At 34.5% G+C, this 24,785-nt stretch overlaps 1 protein-coding gene across 2 annotated transcripts in view; it reads left to right on the top strand.

The window, feature by feature from the left end:
* DNAI4 (dynein axonemal intermediate chain 4) overlaps positions 1-19,041 on the top strand; it is a 140,707-nt gene extending 121,666 nt beyond the window's left edge. For both annotated transcript variants that reach the window (XM_037826958.1, XM_037826959.1), the window contains 5 exons: positions 193-314; positions 8,647-8,745; positions 9,414-9,640; positions 12,351-12,507; positions 17,825-19,041. In XM_037826958.1, the coding sequence (XP_037682886.1) occupies positions 193-314; positions 8,647-8,745; positions 9,414-9,640; positions 12,351-12,507; positions 17,825-17,875 (656 nt within the window). In that variant the 3' untranslated portion in view covers positions 17,876-19,041. The remainder of the gene's footprint in view (positions 1-192; positions 315-8,646; positions 8,746-9,413; positions 9,641-12,350; positions 12,508-17,824) is intronic.
* Positions 19,042-24,785: the final 5,744 nt, after the last annotated feature.

Raw genomic sequence — 24,785 nt, forward strand, 5'->3', positions numbered from 1 at the left:
TTTGATATTGGCTCATTTTAACCTGGTTACATGCAAAAGATGGTAGAAAGCATAGTGTTATTATGCACAAGGAGGCACACATGATGATCGCCTGATGTTTTCATGTGGTAAATAATATATATATATATATATATATATATATATATATATATATATATATATATATATTTTTTTTTTTTTTTTTTAATAAAGATTTGATGCGATTGAAACGAACTGCTGCTAGCAACAACAAAAAAGGAGGGGAAAAGGAAAAGAAAGGTGAAGCTTTGATATCTCGACAGGCTCCTGGAATGTGTTTTGCTTTTCATCCCAAGGTAAATTATTTTAATCCATTGTTCACTGTTGAATTTAACAACTTCTAACAATTGAAGTGTGTTAAAATATAAAACAATAAAAATGGTTAACATGTTAATGAATATTGTATCTTGTGAGTAAAAAAATAAAAAACATAGAACCAGCTGCCAATCAATGTAGAATGGTATATTTCAGTTGACTATACTATGTCCTTTCTCTGCTTTTCCAGATAGAGAAAAGGTATATATATATATATATATTTTTTTTTTTTTTTCATTTTTATTAAGATTGTTCAGATACCATACAATTATCCAAAGATCCAAAGTGTACAATCACTTGCTCCTGGGTACCCTCGTACAGCTGTGCATCCATCACACTTAATTTTTGTTCAATTTTTAGAAACTTTTCATTACTCCAGACAAGAAATAAAGTGAAAGATGAAAAAAGAGAAAAAGAAAAGGAAACTCTAATCCTCCCCTATTCTTAACCAACCCCCCTCAATTGTTGACTCATAGTATTGATATAGTACATTTGTTACTGTTTATGAAAAAATGTTGAAATGCTACTAACTGTAGTATATAGTTTGTAATAAGTATATAGTTCTTCCCTATATGCCCCTCTATTATTAACTTCTAATTGTATTGTCATACATTTGTTCTGGTTCATGGAAGTGATTTCTAGTATTTGTACAGTTGATCATGGACATTGCCCACCATAGGATCAGTTTTATACATTCCCATCTTTTGACCTCCAACTTTCCTTCTGGTGACATATATGACTCTGAGCTTCCCCTTTCCACCTCATTCACACACCATTCGGTGCTGTTAGTTATTCTCACATCTTGCTACCAACACCCCTGTTCATTTCCAAACATTTAAGTTCATCCTAATTGAACATTCTGCTCATACTAAGCAACCACTCCTCATTCTTAAGCCTTGTCCTATATCTTGGTACCTTATGTTTCATGTCTATGAGTTTACATATTATAATTAGTTCCTATCAGTGAGACCCTGCAATAATTGTCCTTATGTATCTGGCTTATTTCACTCAGTATATTGCCCTTGAGGTTTTGTCATCAACCCATTTTTTTTTAATATGGTTTTGTTCACTCACCATACATTCCATCCCAAGTAAATAATCGATGGTTCTCTGCATGGTCATACATTTATGTGTTCACCACCTTCACCACTATCTATATAAGAGCATCTACATTTCTTCCACAAGGCAGGATGGAGACTCAAAGAAGGTAGAGAGGCAAAAGAAAGAGGAAAAAAAAAATGACAGCTAGGAAGCAGCAAAAGGAAAAATAACCTTAAATCAAAGTAGAATAAAGAATCAGACAATACCACCAATGTCAAGTGTCTAACATGCCTCCCCTATCCCCCCCTCTTATCTGCATTCACCTTGGTATATCACCTTTGTTACATTAAAGGAAGCATAATACAATGATTCTATTAGTTACAGTCTCTAGTTTATGCTGATTACATCCCTCCCCCAATGCCTCCCCATTTTTAAGACCTTGCAAGGTTGACATTTGCTTGTTCTCCCTCGTAAAAGAACATATTTGTACATTTTATCACAATTGTTGAATACTCTAGATTTCACCAAGTTACACAGTCCCAGTCTTTATCTTTCCTCCTTTCTTTTGGTGTCTCACATGCTCCCCACCTTCCTCTCTCAACCGTATTCATAGTTACCTTTGTTCAGTGTACTTACATTGTTGTGCTACCATCTCCCAAAATTGTGTTCCAAACCACGCACTCCTGTCTTCTATCACCCTGTAGTGCTCCCTTTAGTATTTCCTGTAGGACAGGTGTCTCGTTCACAAAGTCTCTCATTGTCTGTTTGTCAGAAAATATTTTGAGCTCTCCCTCATATTCGAAGGACAGCTTTGCTGGATACAGGATTCTTGGTTGGCGGTTTTTCTCTTTCAGTATCTTAAATATATCACACCACTTCCTTCTTGCCTCCATGGTTTCTGCTGAGAGATCTGCACATAGTCTTATTAAGCTTCCTTTGTATGTAATGGATCGCTTTTCTCTTGCTGCTTTCAGGATTCTCTCTTTGTCTTTGACATTTGATAATCTGATTATTAAGTGTCTTGGCGTAGGCCTATTCATATCTCTTCTGATTGGAGTACGCTGCGCTTCTTGGATCTGTAATTTTATGTCTTTCATAAGAGATGGGAAATTTTCATTACTTATTTCCTCTATTATTGCTTCTGCCCCCTTTCCCTTCTCTTCTCCTTTTGGGACACCAATGATACGTACATTATTGTACTTTGTTTCATCCTTGAGTTCCCGGAGACGTTGCTCATATTTTTTCATTCTTTTCTCCATCTGCTCCTTTGCATGTAGGCTTTCAGGTGTTTTGTTCTCAAGTTCCTGAGTGTTTTCTTCTGCCTCTTGAGATCTGCTGTTGTATGTTTCCACTGTGTCTTTCATCTCTTGTGTTGTGCCTTTCATTTCCATAGATTCTACTAGTTGTTTTTTTTAACTTTTGATTTCTGCCGTATACATGTCCAGTGCTTCCTTTACAGCCTCTATCTCTTTTGCAATATCTTCTCTAAACTGTTTGAATTGATTTAGCATTAGTTGTTTAAATTCCTGTATCTCAGTTGAAGTGTATGTTTGTTCCTTTGACCGGGCCATAACTTTGTTTTTCTTGGTGTAGATTGTAGTTTTCTGTTGTCTAGGCATGGTTTCCTTGGTTATCCAAATACCCTTCAGACCCAGTCCAAGGCGACCCTCCGGCTCTCTCAGGTCAGTCGTCACCCAAAGCCTCTGTCTGTTTTTATGGAGATTTGTACCTGTAGTGAGCAGTTCACACTCGCTACTTAAAACCCCAGTTGGAGTTCAGCTGAGCTATATTCGCTTGCTGGGAGAGAGCTTCTGTCTGGCACCACGAGGCTTTGCAGCTCGGGCTATGAGGGAGGGGGTCTCGCGACTTGGATCCACAGGTTTTACTTACAGATTTTATGCTGTGTTCTCGGGCATTCCTCCCAATTCAGGTTGGTGTATGATGAGTGGATGGTCTCGTTTGTCCCCCCACAGTTATTCTGGATTATTTACTAGTTGTTTCCGGTTTTTTGTAGTTTTTCCAGAGGGACTACTTAGCTTCCACTCCTCTCTGTGCCGCCATCTTGCCCGAGTCCTCGAAAGGTATATATTTTTGAAGAATTATGGAAGGATTCTCTTATGGAGATCAAATCCACTGTAGTAGTCTTCTACATTTGAATAAGACTGGTGACTCTCAGGATTTGAGGGTCAGGGAGCCCACTTAAGCTCATGCTTATCAAAACCAGAATCAAATCAGAGCACAGTTAATGAAATTCTACTTTTGCTAATTCTTTTTATTTCAAGGTACTTTGGAATTAGAAAATTTAGTCCCTATCACAGGCCTCTAAGAAAATGTGTCTCATACATTTTCTGTAATATATAATATTAAATATCTCTTTAGTGACACACTATCTACCTAATAATGCAAACCAAAACCCGAGCTCCTTCTCTTTCTACCCTATCATCCAAATCACATTTCTTATTTCCCCTTCCCTTACAGTCCAAGCTTACTACTACTAAGTAGTCCAGACTTTCATTATTTTCACTTTCACTACTGAAGCCATCTTCTAACTACCTTCATTCTCAAATTCCTATAATCTACCTTTCACCTTGACTGTAGAACAGTGGTTCTCAGTGTATGTGGGGAAGGCGGTGGGGGGTGGGAAGTGGATCCCCCCCCCTCCCCAGGGAACACTGGCAGATATTTTTGGTTGCTGCAGCTGCTGTGGGTGCTGGAGGTTATACTTGGCCTCTAATGGGCAGAGACTAAGGCTACTGCTAAACATCCTACAATGCGCAAGAAAACCACACCCCTACAAAAACAATTATCTGGCCAATAATGTCAATAGTTTGGTTTGAGAAACCCTGGATTGGTATCCTGGAAAGGTCCTTGGCATAAGAAATTTGAGATGATTATGTAGTCAGTAAATAAAGCAATCTTACTTCTACTTTTCTAATCTGGTTGCCTTTTATTTCTATTTCTTGCCTGATTGCACTGGCTGGAAGCTCCAGTACAATGATGAATAGAAGTAGTGAAAGCAGCATCTTTGTTTTGTTCCTGATCTTCGGGGAAGACATTCAGTCTTGTATCATTAAGTATAATGACAGCTTAAAGTTTTTTGTATTGCTATTCATCGGGTTGAGGAAGTTCTGTTAAATTTCTAGTTTTCTCAGGTTTTTTAACATGAATGGATGTTGAATTTTATTAAATTATTTTCTGTATCTATTGAGATGATCTCATAGTTTCATTTAAGTTTGTTAATACGATGAATTACATTGACTAGTTTCTGAATTCCTGGAATAAATCTCACAATCATGATTTGTTACTCATTACTCTTTTAATATATTGTTAAATTCAAGATGCTAAAATTTTGTTTCAAATGTTTACATCTTTTTTTCATGAAGGATATTGGTGTGCAGTTTTCTTTTCTTGTAATATCTCTGTCTGATTTTGATATCAGGGTAATGCTGACCTCAGAATGAATTTAGGAGTCTTCTTCCATCTTTAATTTTTTGAAAGAATATGCACAGACTTAAAATTATTTCTTAATTACATGTCTGATAGAAAAATCAGTGAAGCTGTCTGGGCCTGGAGGTTTGTTTGTGAGAAGGTTTTGAACTACAAATTCAAGATTTTTAATAGACAAAGGGCTATTAAGATGATCTAGTTTCCTTGAGTAATTTTTGTCTTTCAAGGAATTTGTTTATTTCATGTAAGTTGTTGAACTGATTGACATAATAATATTCCCTTATTATCCTTTAATAATTGTAGAATCCCTCTCATTCATAATATTAATAATTTGTGTCTTCTCTCTTTTTTTTCCTGATTAGTCTTGCTAGAAATTTACCAATTTTATGGATCTTCTCCAAGAACCAGCTTTTGGTTTTCATTGAATTTCACTATTTTTTTCTGTTTTCTATTTCATTGATTTCCAGTTTGATCTAATTGTATACTTTCTTCTGCTTATTTTGGTTTTAATGTACTAGTCTTCTTCTAGTACCTTAATGTTGGAGCTGAGGTCACTGATTTGCAACCTTTCTTCTTTTCTAATAAAGGCAATTGTGCTATAATTTACCCATAAGTACTGCTTTAGAAACAGTATGTTGTATTTTCATTTTCATTCCATTCAAAATACTTTCAAATTTTTCCTTTGATTTCTTCTTTGATAGATATGCTATTTAGAGGTGTGTCATTTAAATAGTTCAGGATTTTCCAATGATCTTTCTGTTATTGATTTCAAATTCAGTCCCTCTGTGGTCAGAGAGCATACTTAGCGTAACTTGAAACTTTTGAATTTATTGATATTTGTTTTATGGCCCAGAATTTGGTCTATATTGGTAAATATTTCCTGTGCACTTTAAAAAAATATGCATTCTGCTGTTTTGGGGAGGGGTGTTTTATAAATATCAATCAGGTCAAGTTGGTTGATGATATTGTTCAAGTTCACTTTTTTTTCTACTTCTTCATCAATTGTTGAGAAAGAGGTATTGAAGTCTCTGACCATAATTGTAGATTTGTCATTTTTCCTTGCAGTTCTGTAAGTTTTTGCTTCATATATTTTGAAGCTTCATTATTAGGTACCCAATTTTTAAAATTATGTCTTCTTTAATTTACTCCCTTATCATTATGAAAAGACCTTCTTCAAAATGATAATATTCTTTTCTCTGAAATCTATTTAGTCTGATATTAATTAAGCCACTCCAGCTTTATTTTAACTAATATTAACATGGTTTATCATTTTCCATCCTTTTATTTTTAACTTATTTGTGTCTTTACATTTAAAGTTTGTTTCTTATAGGCAGCATATAGTTGCTTTTTTTTTTTTTTAATCCAATCTGCCTTTTAATTGGGATGTTTGGACCACTTACATTTAATTTGATTATTGATATAGTTAGGTTTGAGACTATTATTTTTTTTCACTGGTTAATGGAGAGTGGAGGGTATGTAATGTTTGGCCTCTATGCCTCAAGGCAGGACTTTATTTTTTTTTAATTCAATTTTATTGAAATATATTCACATACCATGCAGTCATACAAAGCGTACATTCAGTTGTCACAATACCATTATATAGTTGTGCATTCATCACCAAAATTAATTTTTGAACATTTTCATTACCACACACAAAAAAATAATAAGAATAAAAATTAAAGTGAAAAAGAATAATTAAAGTAAAAAAGAACACTGGGTGCCCCCCCCTTTTTTTTTTTTTGCCCCCATTTTTCTACTCATCCATCCATACACTGGACAGAGGAGAGTGTGGTCCATATGGCTTTCCCAATCACACGTCACCTCTCATAAGCTACATTTTTATATAATCGTCTGCAAGATTCCGGGGTTCTAGGTTGTAGTTTGATACTTTCAGTTATTTACTGCTAGCTATTCCAATTCATTAGAACCTAAAAAAGATTGTCTATATTGTACGTATGAGCGCCCACCAGAGTGACCTCTTGGCTCCTTTTGGAATCTCTCAGCCACTGAAGCTTATTTCATTCCCCTTTCAGTCAAGAAGATGTTCTCCATCCCACGATGCCGAGTCTACATTCTCAATGCAGGACTTTAAAAGGCCATCCCAGCTTCAGAATTTCTTGTAGTTTGGGCTGAGCCCTCTGTTGCTTCTGCAACACAGTTCAACTTATCCCTCTGCCCATTCCTGTTTCCCTCATAAACACTGTTCCTAAGAGCACTTTTCAAAAAACTCTTCCATACAAATGGCAGGCTCAGATTTCATTTCCTAGGGAACCCAACCTTTGACTGTGTCCTTGAAAATCACAGACCTTGGAAAAAGATGACCTGCTTACAAATAGTATTGAGATAACCATTTTCCATGCAGGGGAAAAATGAACTTAGATTCTGTTTTAGTTTCCTTGGCTGCTCCAGCAAATACCATGCAATGAGTTGGTGTAAACATTGGGAACTTATTAGCTCATAGTTTTGAGGCTAAGAGAAAGTCCAAATGAAGGCATCATTAAGTCTTTCTTTCCAAAGACTGGCATTCTGGGACTGGCTGCCAGCCATTCTTGGTTCTTGCCTGCTCTGTCACATAGCAAGGCACATGATATGGCCTTTCCTGGCCATCTCTTCTCTTCTGATTTTCAGTGAATTTCAGCTTCTTGCTTCCCATGACTTTCTCTCTATCTGTCTTGATTTTATTCTGCTTAGAAAGGGCTCCAGCAATAGGATAAAGACCCATCATGGGCCACACCTTAATTGAAGTAACATCATCAAAAGGTCCTACTTACAATGGGTTCACACTCACAGGAATGGATTAGGTTTAAGAACATATTTTTCTAGGATACATACAGCTCTAGACCACCACAGATCCCTACCCTACCTCATCACATACAAAAATCTTTTACAAAAAAATATAGCAGAAAATCTCTATGACCTCAAGATGGCAGATTTTTAAAACAAAGCAAAAGAGTGCCAAACACAAAATAAAAGATTCATAAATAGATAATTTGTGACATGGATGAATGGGTAATATCACTTTGGAAAACAATTTTACTTTATTGTGTAATTTAAAACTGTTTATACCTTATGATTTAGTAGTTACACTCTTAAGTGCTGGCATATTCTAGAACAGTGCTTCTAAAATTTTAATGTACATACAGATTACTTGGAGGTCTTGTTAAAATGCAGATTCTGATTCAGTATGTCTTGGGTAGGATCTGAGAGTCTGCAATTCCAAAATCCTTCCAGATGATGTTGATGCACCTGCTCGATGACTACACTCTGCATAGAAAGAATATAGATCACTGACTTTCACACTATTTGACTATGACTCACAAGAGGAAATAAATTTGAAATTTCTATTTAGTACAAACATTTAGAGTTAAAGATGACTGAGAGGCCATCTAGTTCAATCTCACTTCCAAGAGGAATAACTTTCAGCTTTACAGATACAGAGGATTATTGCTAAGTCCTTTGTCTTCTCTTTGACTAGTTTTACAACTAGTGAAAATGCATTTACTATTTCCCTGGACTGCTAGTCCTATTGTCAGCCAATTTTAAATGTTGGAAGGTGTCCTCCTCATTTTAAGACAAAATGTTTCCATGTAATTTCTAGACAGGAGACTAAGTGCTATCCTCTATTCTAATAAAAGACAAATCTATATTCTCTCTTGCACATAGTCCTTCAGGTAGTTTAGTTATTGTAATATGATAGAAAAAAAATGATGGTTATCTTCAAGATAGTATTTCAAGTTTTGGTTCTCGAATTGATTTTAGTAGATCTTGGGTTGCCTAATCTGTTTAGCAAAAGCCAATGCATTTTTATTTTTTATTGTGTTGTAGGACACAAATATCTATTTGGCTGGCACTGAAGAAGGTCATATTCACAAATGTTCTTGTTCATATAATGAGCAATACCTGGATACCTACAGAGGACATAAGGTTAGTTTAATTATAGCAGGTATGGAACAATTAATTTATCTTCTAATATTTCTGAAAACAAAGTATCATTATTCACAATATTTTTAACATCCAATAAATGCACAGCTTCACAGTTCAAAATACTTACTTGAATTAACTGACTTCTTGTATGGAAACCACCAGTAAGGTTTGTGGAATTTTATTTGGCTTCTACATATCTTTGATTTTTTCTTGCAAATTATGGAAGGCCACAATTTCAGTAGTTTCTAAAAGACTTTGCTTATAATATGCTGAACTCAAAGTAAAACTGTCTGTCATACATACCTATTTCCTGCATCTTTTATAATTGTTCCATCTATATTTTCTTCATTTTCTCCCTCTTTTCTGTTTTTATCCTTAACATTCATTATCTTGTTTAAGTATGTAGATATAATATGTATTAATAGGTAATGAGTATTGTAGCAGATGCCATGTGTTTTTGATACACACACACATACTGCTACATGGAATTATTTATTTAGGAAAGATTAAATTTATGACTTTACTCTCAGCTAAAATAATACTCACAAAATCTTCTAAGTGCATAAAATTTCTAGGAATCTTAGTATTTTTAATTTTCTGAATAAGTTTCAAGTATAAATGTTAAATATTGTTTGCCTCTGTATTTTAATTTATTTTTCTAATTCTAGGGTCCAGTGTACAAAATAGCATGGAATCCATTTCATCATGATGTATTCTTAAGCTGTTCTGCAGATTGGGGTGTTATTATATGGCAACAAGAGAGTCTTAAGCCATTTTTGAGCTTTTATCCCACTACTTATGTTGTTTATGATGTTGCCTGGTCTCCAACATCATCCTATATATTTGCAGCTGCAAATGAGAGCAGAGTGGAAATTTGGGACCTTCACATCAGCACGTAAATATTAATATTTTTCTTGAGGCTATTTCTGGAAGAAGCAGTTCAAACCAAATGATACTTGATAGTTTTTACATTGGTTAGAGAGTATTGTAGTTATTTTAAAACAAGTAATAGTTTACTCTGTTAGAGTCCTTCATGAATACAGATATATGCCAGGATGTCTTATTAATGTTAATTACTTATAATATATGTGGTTTTTAAAATTCCTGAATGAAAATAGGTTATCTTACTCATCTCAAACTTTTATAGGCTGACATAAGCTGTCATAACTACCCTGAATTCTTATTCATTGACTAGTTTACAAAGGAATGCAGAGAGGTGTCTATTATGGTTGAATTGTGTCCCCCAAAAAGATATCTTGAAGTCCTAATCCCCAGTATCTGTGTCTGTGACCCTTGTTTGGAAATAGTCTTTCCAGATGTAATCAAGTTAAGATAATATATGACTGGTGTCCTCACAAGAAGTGGGGAAGAGACAAAGAGAGGAAACTTTCAAGTGAAGAGGGAGATGCATAGGGAGAAGAAGGAGGTAGAGTTTGGAATTATTGTTGCCATATGCCAAGGAACACCTGGGACCACCAGAAGATGGGAAGAGGCAAAGAAGTATTCTTCCCTAGAACTTTCAGAGGGAACGTGGCCCTGCCAACACCTTGATTTAGACTTCTAGCTTTCAAAACTGTTGGGGAATAAATTTCTGTGTTTTTTAAAGCCATCCAGTTTATAGTACTTTGTTATAGCAGCCCTAGGAAACTGCTACAGCATCTTATCATTCTTAGAGTTTCTCTACAATAGGATAAAGAAAGGGGACAAAATATTTATTTTTTTAATATTTATTTATTCTCAGTTTTGTTTCAAAATATATTCAAAGGGACATGTACTTTATTTTAAATGTTCATCTGATGTGTTACACCAAAGTTATTGAAATATTATTTAAATCCTGTATCCTTTTTACTATGAAAATGTATACAATGCTGGAATAAAGTATTTAATAATGCTGCTTCAACAGGAAAATAGCATAAGTATTTATGTTAGTTATCAGTAGGAGGAGTTGGGAAATACATTCTTAGTTTAATATAAATGATATAAAATTCAGTGGGTTTATATTTAATGGTAAAATTTTTTCCTAGACTTTAATAATTCAGCAGCTTTAAAATTTTGTCATGGCATATTCTGTAAAATACTATGAACCACAAATCAAGGATTACATCACAAAACAATTTATTTTTGAGTACGAGACGATGAATGTATAAGGTAGCTACTTAAATTATCCTACCTCTGGTTTTAATTTTTCTGGTAAAACTATAATTCCCAGGGTAACACTTCTTAAGAGGAAGTATACAAAGTTGCATACTTCTGTTATTTTTTTGAGGTGGATTGTGTTGGGTGACCAAAAGTAGAGAAAGTTTCTGTTCAAAATACTCTTTTTTGTTGGAGAGGTTAATTTAGGTCAAAACTTTATTCTGTTAAAAGACATCTATTCCTTAAGGAATTTAAACTTATGCATACACATCTTAGTTGGGAATTACTTTAATTTACCTAGTTGACATTAGTTCATTGATGAAATGAAAGCTTTTTGTAACTTTTTATTGCTAACTTTTTATACTAACATATATACAACTCATAATTTCCCATTTTAATCACTTTCAAGTGTACAATTCAGTGGTATTAATTACATTCACAATATTGTATTACCATCACCATCACCATCATCCATTACCCAAACCTTTTTATCACCCCAAACAGAAACTATGTACCAGTTAAGCAGTAGCTTCTCAGTCCTCCCCTCCTGCCCCTACTTCTACCCCTGGTAGCATGTAATCTACACTTTGTCTCTGTGTATTTTCTTATTCTAAGTATTTCTTACTGGAATCGAACAGTATTTGTCCTTTTGTATTTGGCTATTTCACTCCACATGACATCTTCATGGTTCAACCATGTTGTAGCATGTATCAGAACTTCATTCCTCTGTATGGTCTGAAAAGTGTTTAGCATCCAGAAAATATTAAAAACTCCTACAAGCCAATGACAAAAAATTACAAACAGCCCAGTAAAAATTGGATGTTTCTCCACAAAGCTATGTGGCCCATAAGCACATAAAAAGATGCTCAACGTTCAACGTTATTGGCCATCAGGAAAATTCAAATCAAAACTACAGTGAGATAACACTTCACACCCACTAGGATGGCTATTTGTTTAAAAATTTTAAAAAGAAATAACAGAAAATAACAAGTGTTGACAATGATGCAGAGAAATTAGCACTCTTGAACGTTGTTGGTGGGATTGTAAAATGCTACAGTCACTGTGAAAAGGCGTTTGGCTGTGCCTTAGAGAGTTGAACATAGAATTACCATTTAACTTACCAATTCCTCTTCTAGGTATGTATCCCAAAGAACTGAAAGCTGAAATTTAAACATGTACTTGTACACCAGTGTTCACAGCAGCATTATTCACAATAGCCAAAAAGTGGAAGCTACACAAGTATCTATCACCAGATGAATGGATATACAAAATGTGGTATATACATACAATGAAATGAAAGTTTTGATTTAATGGGAATGAGAAGCAGTTATTTTGAGTTTGGAAACTTTTGAAGAGGACTTTGGTTTATGATACATGAATTTACAAAAAATATCTCAAAGTATTCTTTGTCTATGTAGCAAAACCAACTTATTAACAACTGAATTTACAAGTAAAATAATTCATTACAGCTTGGATCCTCTGATTGTGAATGTTGCTAACCCGGGAATCAAGTTCACAACTGTTCTTTTCGCCAAACAAACAGACTGCCTTCTGGTGGGAGACAGTGATGGACAGGTCGCTGTGTATGAACTGAAGAATATGCCCACTACTTCGGATTCTGGCCGGGTAAGACTCATAAGTCAAAATTTTGTGCAATTTTTTAGTCTATTCAGTTGTAATTTTGTAGCCTGCAAGGGCTTACATTTCTTAAATATCTTAGTGTGTGATACAGTGGAGAGAACCTAAGTCTCAAAAGTTGCTGCCTTCTAGGTGTGGGAAATCTGTAAAACAAGGATAATAATGATTCTGAGTGTGATAATTGTAAGTATTACATAAAAGAACTTAAAATTGTGCCTAGCATGTGGTATAGGAGCTTAATAATTGTTAAACATAACTGAAGAAGTTACATTCAAAGAATTCACATATTCAAAGATTTTTACACATGGTAATTGTGTTTGTTAGATATTGTCCAGTGTTCCTGAAATAGGCATTTGTTTCTGTTGATTTATCATGTTTTAATTGCTCTTGCAAACACTGATTTGATAAATATTACCACAAATATGATAAACATGTTAACATTCTTAGACTTTTTCTAAGGTGCACAAGTCAATAAGAAAAAACACTGAAACTCCAAAAGAAGAGGGGGCAAAGATCAGGTATAGGTCATTCACACACACAAAAATGACTAATAAATATATTTTAAAACTCAACTTCACTAATATTTAAAGAAATAAAAGCTTATAACATTAAATTAAAATGTGATAGCATTCTCAGATATCAAGTTAGCAGCATTTTAAAATGGGATGACTGAGTACTGACAAATGTAAGTTGTCTCATACTGATGGAATAGAAATTGCTATAATTTCTTTGGAAGCTATTTGGCAGTTTGAACCAAGACTGTGAGAAATGTTCAGAGGCTAATTTCCTTGCATAGTGTGTCCTCTCTGGGATGTTATCCTACAGAAATATTCATAAATGCAATGAAAGAAATTAATTATAGCATTATTTGTGATAGGATAAAAAAAGAATAGTAACAGGAAATAACCTAAATATCCAACTGAAATGAAATGTGGCCGGGGAAATCAGATGTGTTCCTTAAATCTGAGTCAAATGTAGAAGGTGAAGTTCTAGCCAAATCATATGGATTGAAAATGTTTACAGACATACACACATACACTATATATATATATACACACACATAATCAAATGTTCCATAAAAGTCCTGCCTTGTGACTTAGTACTCAGCATTATCTCTGCCTAAAATGTCCAGGCCTGTTCCTTTACCCACCTTAAGTCTTTGCTCAAATGTCACTTTTTCAGTGATCTTCCCCAACCACCTATTTTTAAAAATTACAACCTCCATTCTCCCTCATATTCCCTTTTCCTCTTCCATGACTTATTTTTCTTAATAACACTTAGCACCTTCAAATATTCCGTGTAATTTATTTATTTAATTTTTGTTGACCGCCTATCTCCCACAACTAACAGGTAAGCTCCATGAGAGCAGTTATTTTTGGTTTTGTCTCTTTTGTTCTGGGCTGTATTGCCATGGCCTAGTACAGTGCCTAGCTCTTAGTAGCTAGTTATTTAAATAATGTTTTTTGAGTAAATATATATTGAAAAATTAGAGGAATAAAATCAACACACAGCTGGAGAAAAAGAGTATATACTTGCTATGGTTCTGGTTGTAGGGTGCTGCTACTTAAATGTAGCTACTACCTAAATGAAATTTTATTGCCCAATAATTTGAAGGAGTTTCCGGTATTTACCTGTACTAAAATAACTATAAGTTGATGGAATCTGCAAAGAAGAAACTTTTTGACTCTACTGTATTTAGGAGCCATAGGTCAGTTTCCATGATTTGAAGTATTTGAAGTTTAAAACATACAGTTATTACAAGGAAGAAGACATGGCATTATTCCATGCGCTTAAATATAATTTCCTCATTCAGTTTCAGAATAAAAAATGAGATGAGTGATTGTCATTGCATTAGCAGTATGTTGAATTGGGAAATTGTGACATTAAAGGTTAAATTTGCATTCATCAAATGTGAACCATAGTACTATAATGCTGCTTTGTATATACTGTAAGTGCTACAAATAGTCTCAGCACTGAGAATGTCTGGATACCTCTCAAATGAATTCAATTTTTGATGTGTGTGTTTTCATATGCCTCAGAAAGTATGAGTGTCTGAGAACTTGTTAATCTGTTTAGTAATGAAGATACTTCCTGTTTTTATTTGTTGCATAGTTTCATGTTTAAAATTTAATTTTTACGTTTTTGCTACTGTTAATTTAAGTAAAATTTTTTTTGTGGATAAAATGGGGTTGTCAGTGAAGAAAATTTAAAACTTCATTCATGCAACTGCCTAAGTAAAAATACATTTTGCTATATGTTCTGAAACTTAATGAAGCTGTTTGTATTTGTTTAAATATAGGTGATATTTAGGCTTTATTTCTGTTTAATAAGACCTTTTACCATTGATTAAATGAAGGAATGTGCCTTTCTGAAGATATTTATAGGCTGTAGGTAAAAAATTGGTTGTAACAATAAAATTGAGTTCTAATTCTATTAACAAAAAAAAAAGTATTATATCTTAGGGGTGGGAACTATTTCTTTAGTTTTTCTTTTGACTTATCTCTTTTCCGATTTGTCTACACTACATAAAGGAATTTTTTTTCTAAAATGTGTTGGTCTCTTTACATAATAATTTTAGACTCCTCTGAGGAATGCAACCCTATTGGTTTATTTCCCTTCATGATTTAAAATATTTAATATCTTGAATTTCTAACACATTCATTGAGCATATTAATTTCTAAATTATTTCATATTCTTCCTGTTTGGTAGGGCTACAACCCTTACACATGTTTAAATGACATCAGATTGGAGTCTGTGTATTTTCCAGGGCTTTATTTAACTTAATGGTAGTAGTCTGAAAGACATGTTCATAGCAGCCTAAATGATCATCAGAAGAGGAATGAATAGATTAAATATGGCATATTCACATGAGGGGTTACAATACAGAAATTTAAATGATATGTATTTTGATGTGTTAATGGGACAAATTCTGAATAAATCTAAAAAAGTATGGAGTGAAAAGAAAATTTTAGGACAGTAAGTACAAGATGCAATAATTTATGTAACTATGATTAAACACAAATATCAAAACTGTGTTCTTGGTGGACACATTTGTAGTTAGTAAAAGTACAAAATATAGACTGGAATATGGAAGAAAATGCTTCCTTTTATGTTTGGATTTGAATCAGGTAGAGATATCTTTTATTTTGAGCAGGGTTTTCTTCAGAGAGTGAGCTAAGCTCAGTGAGTCTGAAAATTTTTGGTAAACTAGTGTGTGTGTGTATGCGTGTGTGTGTGTGTGTGAATGATTTCAAGGCTGGTAAGCAAAATTCAATTTCTTTTAACCAATGTATTCTATGTTTAGTAAATAAATGCAGTTTTCTAATGCAAACATGTTTTACATGCTTTTTGGTCATTATATTTAAAGGTTAAATGTTGTATTTCAAAGAGATTAAAGAAAAAATTATTAATCAGGTTTTTTGTTACTTATAGCCAAACGAAGCAGAATTGATATACCTTCTCTTTCTTAGCTTTTAAGAGATTATAGTCATTATATTAATGTGAGTCTCCAAGTAATTGATTTTAAAAGGTTTATTTCCTATCAAGTTAACATTATGACCTATAGGATCAATAGCAGATGTATGTTCACAAACACCTTCACATTTGCGTTGTCCATCACCCTCTGTGGTGGTGTACAGCAGTATGCCAGAAGGACTTTGATCCTTGGGCTGTGGAGATTTTAAGTGATATGAGTTCTGGATTCTGGCCCCTGCCTGATATGATCAAGGACCAGACTACTATTGCAATATGACATGGCAGAACGTTGGCTCTAGCCCTATCCTATCAGCTCAGTTGATAGGAGTAACAGCAGCCTCATGCTGGCATGAACAGGGGACTGATATCCAGCCTTGCAATCATAACTTTCTGTTGTAGCTAGCTAGCAATAAGATTTGCCACCACATTAGCATTCATGGTTAAGGAAGTGTCAGCTTCTCTCCTGGCATAATGAAGGTTGGTTGCTGGGGGCGAAGGGCAAGGAGGGGAGGGTGGGTCTAAGTCTTGCATTGAACAGAATTAGGCTTTAAGAACTTGGCAGAATATAATTTTAATGGAGCATTGCAGAAAGCAACCTGTTTTCTGGGAGGCATCCTGTAGCTAATCACTTCTGAATACTGTTTTTTACTATTGTATTTCTGTATACAAGTATTTGCCATATTTTTCTCTGGGCTTTTGGTATTTACATTTTTTTTCCAAATTAAAGGAAAAATAGAAAAGTGAAATGGTCAAAGTGGGGTTTCAGAAACATAAATCTGTAATATATATGATAAACTAATGCTGTGAGATGCTGAAGGCAGAAAAAAAATAGACCATTCATTCAATAAATGTTTACTGAATACGCATCATGCACCAGGTACTATCGTAGGCACTTAGGATTCAGCAGTAAACAAATTACAGTAGTGATCTATTATATTTGTCCAAGGGAAATACTGAACTAGAAAGAGCTGAGCTTGAGAAACATATTAAGGTTAGAATTGGCAGGACTCGGCAGCTGATTTGGTGTGTCAGGGCTTGAAGGATGGGGAAGCGCCAAAGGTAGTATAAGCTAAAAGACTGGAACTCAACTTATGTAATATTATTCAAGATATCTGTAACTCTTTAGAGTTTATAAGGCACTTTCACATACATTAACTCATTCAACTCTCATAACAACCTTTAGAAATGAATGTTAGTACTTCCATGTAAGGAAACTAAGACTCCTAGAGGTTCAGTGATTTTCTAAAGATCACATAGTAAGATAGAGAAAACCTATTCCAATTCCTGTCTTTTCACTATACTCTTCTGCCTTTCTTAAAAACTCACCTCCCATCTTTGGTTTTCATCTCCTTAAATATGGTCCTTTTACCACTTTTAGTACAAAAATCATCATGAAATGAAAATTTTTAAAAAAAAGCATAGAAATTGAGAAGTTCTACTGTTTCTAAATCAAGCACTAACGTAATCAGGAAAAAGCTTCAGAATTATTTTGCACATGAGAAAACTAAGGTTTAAGCATTAAGGATAATAGGAGCTGTCAAAATGGTCAAAAGAGAATTTCTCCTTAATGAATCCTTAAAAATTATTTATCAAACTTCATTAAAAGTCTTTTTTAAAAAAAGAGTCTTGTATAGGAAAGAGCAGGTTTATTCTAAGTAGTAGTCATTACTGTTTAAACTTATCTTGGTTTATTTCCCTTTTTTCAGTCTTACTGGATGCCCTTTATATGTGTATCACTACCTTATAATTTTTAAATGGCATTTTAAAGACTACTTTACCTCTAATTTGTATTTTATTGCACTGTAATTGTGTAACTATTTTTCCTTTTCAGGGAGATATAATATGTACTTTGCTTGGCCCGAAGTCAAATCAACCAGGATAATGCATCATTACTAATATCTTTTTTGTGTTCTTGTTTAAAGAAAAGGAAACAGTGTTAAATATTTGACAGAATCTGTACTGTATCCTGTAATCTGGAATTTTTATTTTAGAAAGCAGTATTTGAGGTATACTTATGTTTGAATCCTATGTAAATTGAATGGTCTTTGATTTTAGAGATGTATGATTAGTTTGTGATGCAAGCCAGTTGTAAGATTTTTGTTAGCGTTTTCTTAATTTTTCTAATGATAGTCGTACTCTACTTCATGGACATATTCCAATGAATCTTCTTGTAAACTGTCCAAATAGGTTATAAAATTATTATAACATTAGAAGCAAAACTTCGAAATTATTAGAATTACTTAAGCTGAAATCTTTATAAGGCAAAGTTCTGTAGACTTCTAAATATTCTGCTTTCCAATATTCATGCAGGGTTATGAATTATGCAATTGTTAGTGTAGTGAGAATCTTGGATTCTCATACCCAACTTTGAATCAAAGTTTTTTCCTCTTAGATCTGAGAGCTGAGGCTATAGAACCTTGTTAAACTATTTGACAAGCAAAGACATGGCAGCAAATGTTAGAATTGCATTGTGAAGAGTTAGTCTGGTACACATCCTGGTACCCTCCTCCCAATGCCCAGAATCTGTTCTGGAGTTTAAGCCCAGACTTAAGTGACCTAAGAGAAAATAGAAAGTCCCTGATACATAGACCACATCAGATGTTATTTTATGAAGGGTTATAGGGCAAGCTTGTGAAAACAGGGGTGGGGGCCGTGGCTTTTCTAATTACAGAATGCTGATTGTCTATTCCATGCTGTTTCTTTTAACAAGTCCTGAATGTGTTAAAAGAAGTCATAGGACATTATAGCCTGTTCTGTAAAGCATTATAAGTGGAAAGGATAGGGCATTTAAAACTCACTAAACTCTCTGAAACAAATTTAAACATTGAGAATGGAATCAGTGCAATAGTGGGAACTACCTTTTGCAAGTATCCATTGCTTCACAATCTCCATTTCTTTGAAACCATCCTTTAAACAAAAGCAACACATTTTTTAAAGTGGATTGAAAGCTTAGGTTAGGTTATCAGAATTACACATTTTCTATTGGTATAAAGCATTATGATTCTTCTCTTTGTCTTTCTGAAAGGTTGGATTGTCCATAGGTGTTTGTGTAACAAAATAAAAACTTGATTTAATTGAAAAAAATGTGTTTCTTTTTATTGTGTATTCTTGATATTTAAAATTTTTTCACATATTTTCCTTTCTTTGTTCATGAAACCTAAATGAGAAATAAAGCTATTTTTGGATTCTGGGCAACTGAGCCTAAAACACTGAACCTAATTCCATTCTACTGTTCTCATCCCTGATGTTGCAGACATAAGACTCCCACAAAACATTTTTACCTCAAGATCTTTTACCATGGATTTTCAAAAGGAATTATTTTACTTGCTTTCTAGGCTGGCTTTGAAGTATTACTAGTAAACTTTTTTTACAATAAGATTTTAAGAATTGAATGAGAAGTCTACTCAGCTGTTAGCTATAGCTATCTTACTTTTTTTTTTTAAGCCCAGTGTGCTGGTTAGGGGCCTAAGAGAATGGTGAATGGGCTAACTTTAGGTTCCTATTTTGTGCTAGATTATCATGATTTCAGTCATCCTCTACCAAAGCTTCTTTCATATGGAACTTACTTTATTGTTATCTGGTAGTAAGCTGTTAGCTGTTCTCCCAGCTGCGGCAGGGAGGGAAGATTATATATCATATTTAGTGTGTTCAATTGGTTTACCTTTATGTAGTTTCTTACAATTATGAGAAGTGGAACTGGTTTTTTTGACATTTAAAAATATTAATTCATTTAAAATAAGCTCATTATTAACATAGATAACATTTTTATGAAAAATGACTTATATTCCCCCAAAGGGTGCACTGTTTTACATTTTTAAAAATCTCTACCGACTTAATACAACTCACTTGTTTATCTGTTGTGATAGGTTGTTTTAGTTGAAATATATGAAGAAAATATGGCTCTGCCCATATTTGTAGTTAATAGCCATTTAAGATAAAGGAAGATTTTCTACTTTGACACTACACCAAAATTCAACAAGCAGTAAAGGTAGTCTTGATTAAGACTTATAATGGTACTCTTAAAAGTTAGTGCAATGTGGAATCTAAAACCGTATCGATTGACTGTTGGTACTATGTGTTACATTAGAGTCCATTAGTATATTTTTAAAAATTCAGTGTTATTGAGATATATTTACATACCCTACAATCATCCACAGTGTACAATCACTTGTTCACAGTACCATTATATAGTTGTGCATTCATCACCAAAATCAATTTTTGAACATTTTCATTACTTCAAAAAAAAAAAAAAAATGAGAATAAAAATACAAGTAAAACATCCCGCCTCCCCTATTATTAATTTAACTTTTGTTCCCATTTTTCTACTCACATGTCCATACACTGGATAGATGGAGTGTGAGCCACAAGGTTTTCACAATCACACAGTCACACCATGTAAGCGACATAGTAATACAATCATCAAAAATTAGAACTCTTAATATTTGCCCCTTTGGCTTATTAAGTCTCATCAAAAGAAAATATGGAATCGTATTGGGAACAGATTTAGTTATCAATATACTATTATAATGAATGTTAAAGTTCTTCACAGTTTGTAAAACACTTTTTATGTCTATTATCTCAGTGTATCCCCACAGCAATCCTATGTAATATTATCATATATCTCTATTTTCCAGATAATATACTTCAGGCTTAAAAAGGTGATATAACTTGCCTGAGGCCATACAGCTGGTAACTGGCCAGGTTTGACCTCAAGCCCAAGGCTTTGACCAGTTCTCATACACTTTCTACAATTGAGTAGTAAATAGTTAGTGCCCTATACTAATGAGTTTGCTGAGGATCTCATACACCAAAATACAAGCATGTATATTATTCTGTAATTAAGGTTTTATCCATAAGCCTTAGAAAACACTTTGTAAAGAGGCAAAGGGAATATAAATCAGACTCTGTCCCCATAGCAAAGCTATGAGACTCTTGAAATATCAGATTATATGCAAGATTTCCAAGGAAGGGAGAGAAGTCATTAGGAAAGATTTATTGAGAAAAATATGGAGTAATTAGAATAGAGATGATGGTGGTATGTAACATAGTGTAGCGATAGAAACAGACTCTGTGTGTCTGTTGAAATAAACTTTTAAGTCAGTATTCTGGAGAAACAGGGAGATACAACAGTTGTATGTCTCTTTAATTATAAGCAATATACTTTTGCTTTTTGTAGACTAGATCTTTTCACTCCAGCATGCATCGTCCAAAGTTAAAATAATTTTATAGGTAATTCAACTTTTTAAAAAAATTGCACAATAGCAATTTGAAGCCCACTGTATCTTCAAAACATCATCTGGCTCTATTGACTAGCTATTATTTTTTCCATGAAATACATGCATTATAAGCAAAGCAAGACAAAATTGAAAATTTTAAAGCATGATAGCAGAATACTATCGTCCTTTTAAAACATGATATATGTAAAACCACTTAATGTCAATTACATATCTACCTTTAGAAATTAAAAAAGTAATTGCTCCATTCTCTGGATTCCCATAGGCTATTGCCTAGACCTCTATTAAGTACTTTCTTCATTCTGCTTTCAGTTAAATTTAGCTGTTCACATAAGTTTCCTTCAGGATATTTTAAATTCTTTGAAAACAGGCCTTAGTTTGATACACCCACAGCTCCTAATCTGGTGCTTTGCATTATTAAATTATTCAGCAAAAATTATCTACAGTGAGTTAGGCAATGTGCCAGATATTTGTCACATGTGGTGTCACTATATGTTGTATCTTTGTTTCCGATGATGTGACAGATCAAAGAAATTTAGGCCAAGTTCTCTGCCCTCGAGCAAAGGCCTCTTCCCTATATCCGCACTTGAGAATAGATGCAATTTTCTATCACTACATACATAAATAGAAAGGAAAGTACTTAGAACAGTGTATGGTAGATAGTAAGCACTAAATAGAGTTTTTATTCCTCTTATTAATTTTTGTTGACACCCCTTTATATAAGCATTGTGCTGGGTATACCAATAGAAACTAAAGATGCAGTGCCTGTTCTTGAACTTACAAACTCAGATAGAAAGTACAGATGCAGAAAAACACAAAAACAGGAGGTGTAATGGGCTATGTGCCAAGTGACTCTTTAGATGACGTGTTATTGTTATTCAGTGGCAAGCAAGAACCACAAAGGCTGGGCCTTTAGAGTCCATATAGGGGAAATGGGCCTGAAGTTGGTCTTGAAACAGGGCTGTTGGAAGGGCATTCCAAGATAATGGTAGGAATATATTTTACATGTTTGGATTTGGGAACTGATGACTATGACAAGCTAATAATAATAAGCAGTAGCAGCATTTATACGTAGAGTTAATACAAAACTGGATAAGCACTTGGTCCAAGAGAGTCTGACTCTAAAATCTAAAAATACTCTTTTCATCCTCCCAGAATGACTAGGAACTCTCTCAAAGCTCAGAGAGATATCTTCCAAGATGTCTAGGGTTAACTCAGTCAAGAAGCAGCTTTCAGCTATTGCCTCTATGATTAATCCAAGTTTGTAATTCTATTTTACAAATTCTTTCACCCCCTCATCTGAATCTTTAGTGAACAATTACACCTGGAAAACTATCTTCACTTAAAGTATATTCTCGTTCTTGAATAAAGTTTTCTCTACCCTGTTTTTGGTATCAAGAATGTCATCCTTCTCCAAGGTACATTGGTTTAAATCCTTGCAGTGGACCAGGTGGACATTGTGGGGAAGTGCATGTTTTATCCCAAAATGACTGCTGGTACTCAAGCATATTGTTACATGAGGGCCAATTACTGTGATCTTTCAAGAAAAGCTAGAAATTAAAAAATTTTTAAATACAGCAAATTCAAAATTTAAGAATACACTGTGAAGATAAAACATTTTTACAGACTGTGCTTGGATAGCCTGTTTGAGATGTCTGCTCTATGCTAAGCTGTCTCATTGTCACCCTCCCTAGAGGAATTCAAGATATTCTCTATCGTTTAGTAGTTGGTATTGGACCTTTATGGGCATTCATCAAAACTGGAGACTAATGGGTTCATTTGCCCTGGTCTCACACCTGAAGGACCACAATTTTGGCTAATGTTTAGTGTCAAATTTTTGCAGGCAATTGATTTAATTTACAATAAAAAATCATTCTGTTCAATTCCGTACCGAATTTCCTGAATTTGAATCTTTTCAGTAAATAATGTAATAACTACCTATCCACAAAGATTGTAGGAATTTAAGTCTTGGTATTTCACAAAATTTCATTTATTAAGGATATAAAATTGTCTTAATTCATTACTATATTACTGATTTCAATACTTGCCACTTTAACCTAACTAAAATTCATCTCCCTTTCCACCTTTTAACCCTGGCTAAATCTCAGGATGATCTTCAAAGGTAGTAAATCAAAATATGAATGTTTGGCCAAGTCTCACTGAGGATCTTAGAAGGCTGATGACTGGAGCCAATCATGAGGACACTCTGTACCTCAAATGTTTCATGTTGCCTGCCTTTTCTCCAATGTCTCTGCCAAGGGTCACCCTAATCCAGATCACTCATGGGTGGCACTCAGTGAAAGCCTCAATCCTCTACTAGGTTGTTCATATTCACTGAGTTCCTACTGTGTGTCAGATTTTTGTACCAGGCTTTGTGCTAAGTGCTGGAGATAAAGAAGGTACATGGATACAGTCCCATTCCTAAGAGAAATGCAAATTAACAGACAATTCCAATAGAATAAGAACTATGTTAGGAGAAAAATAGAATGCTATAGAAACACTTATGAGATACTCAATGCAGGCTGTTGGGACTAGGGAAGGCTTCTAGAAGTGCCATCTAAACAGAGACTGAAGGATGATCAAGGTATCCACAGGTACTGGGACTCAGAACATCCTTTTTTAACACCACCTCAGAATTCCAGGGAACCCCCCTATGAGTTCTAACCATACTAACAGCCTGACTCATTACAAAGAGGGCGCTCTAGAAAGGGGCTGGTTTGGGAAGATTTCTCCAAGGCCACCGTTACCTCTTACAAGGGGCAGCCATAGCTGCCCAGTTGATCCCCCTGCCTTGTCTCTTCTCCATCTATCCTCGCACTGCAACTAGAGTGATCTTTCCAAAATGAGGACACAGTCTTGCCTTGTCACTGCTCTGCTTAAAACCCTCTGTTACATAGTCTGCAAGCCCCTTCATGACTGGTGTCTGCTTATGTCCCTAGCTTCATCTCTCTTGACCATCCTCTACACTTCATCAGACTGAATTTCTTTCAGCACTCCAAACATATGAGGCTCACCCTCCCCAGACTTTGGCATCCACCTGTCATCCTCTCCTCTGTGCCTGGATAACTTCTTGTTCTTAGCACAGATGTCCCTTTCTCTTTGCTGACCACCCCAGGCTGTTAGATGCCATTCCATATTGCCAATATAGCAATAAGGTAGTACTTATCACGCTATGTCATAATTATCTTTTTATCTTTTGTCTTCCTCACCAGATTTATAACATTAGTCAATGCAGAGACTGTGCCTTGTTCACCTACTACCCAGCTCAGGGCCCATTACATAGTGGGCAATCATGTTTGTTGAATGGATGGATGAATGAATGGATGGAAATGCCATTAGGGGCAGGTTAGAGGTGGTGCAGAACAAATGGATGAGCAGGTGAAGTCCCTGCTCTAGCACTAACTTCTTGAGTCTAATGAGACTCATTACCCCAAGGACAGGACTCCACTTGTGAATCCTGCCCAGATGAGCTGCGTGATAGCTATTGCTCTGTTCCTTCCATTTTTTTTTTCATCTGTGTAATGAGAAAGAGGATGGTTATAAAAATAAGAGATAATG

The sequence above is a fragment of the Choloepus didactylus genome, chromosome 2 (assembly GCF_015220235.1).
Source record: "Choloepus didactylus isolate mChoDid1 chromosome 2, mChoDid1.pri, whole genome shotgun sequence".
In the NCBI taxonomy this organism is placed as follows: Eukaryota; Metazoa; Chordata; class Mammalia; order Pilosa; family Megalonychidae; genus Choloepus; species Choloepus didactylus.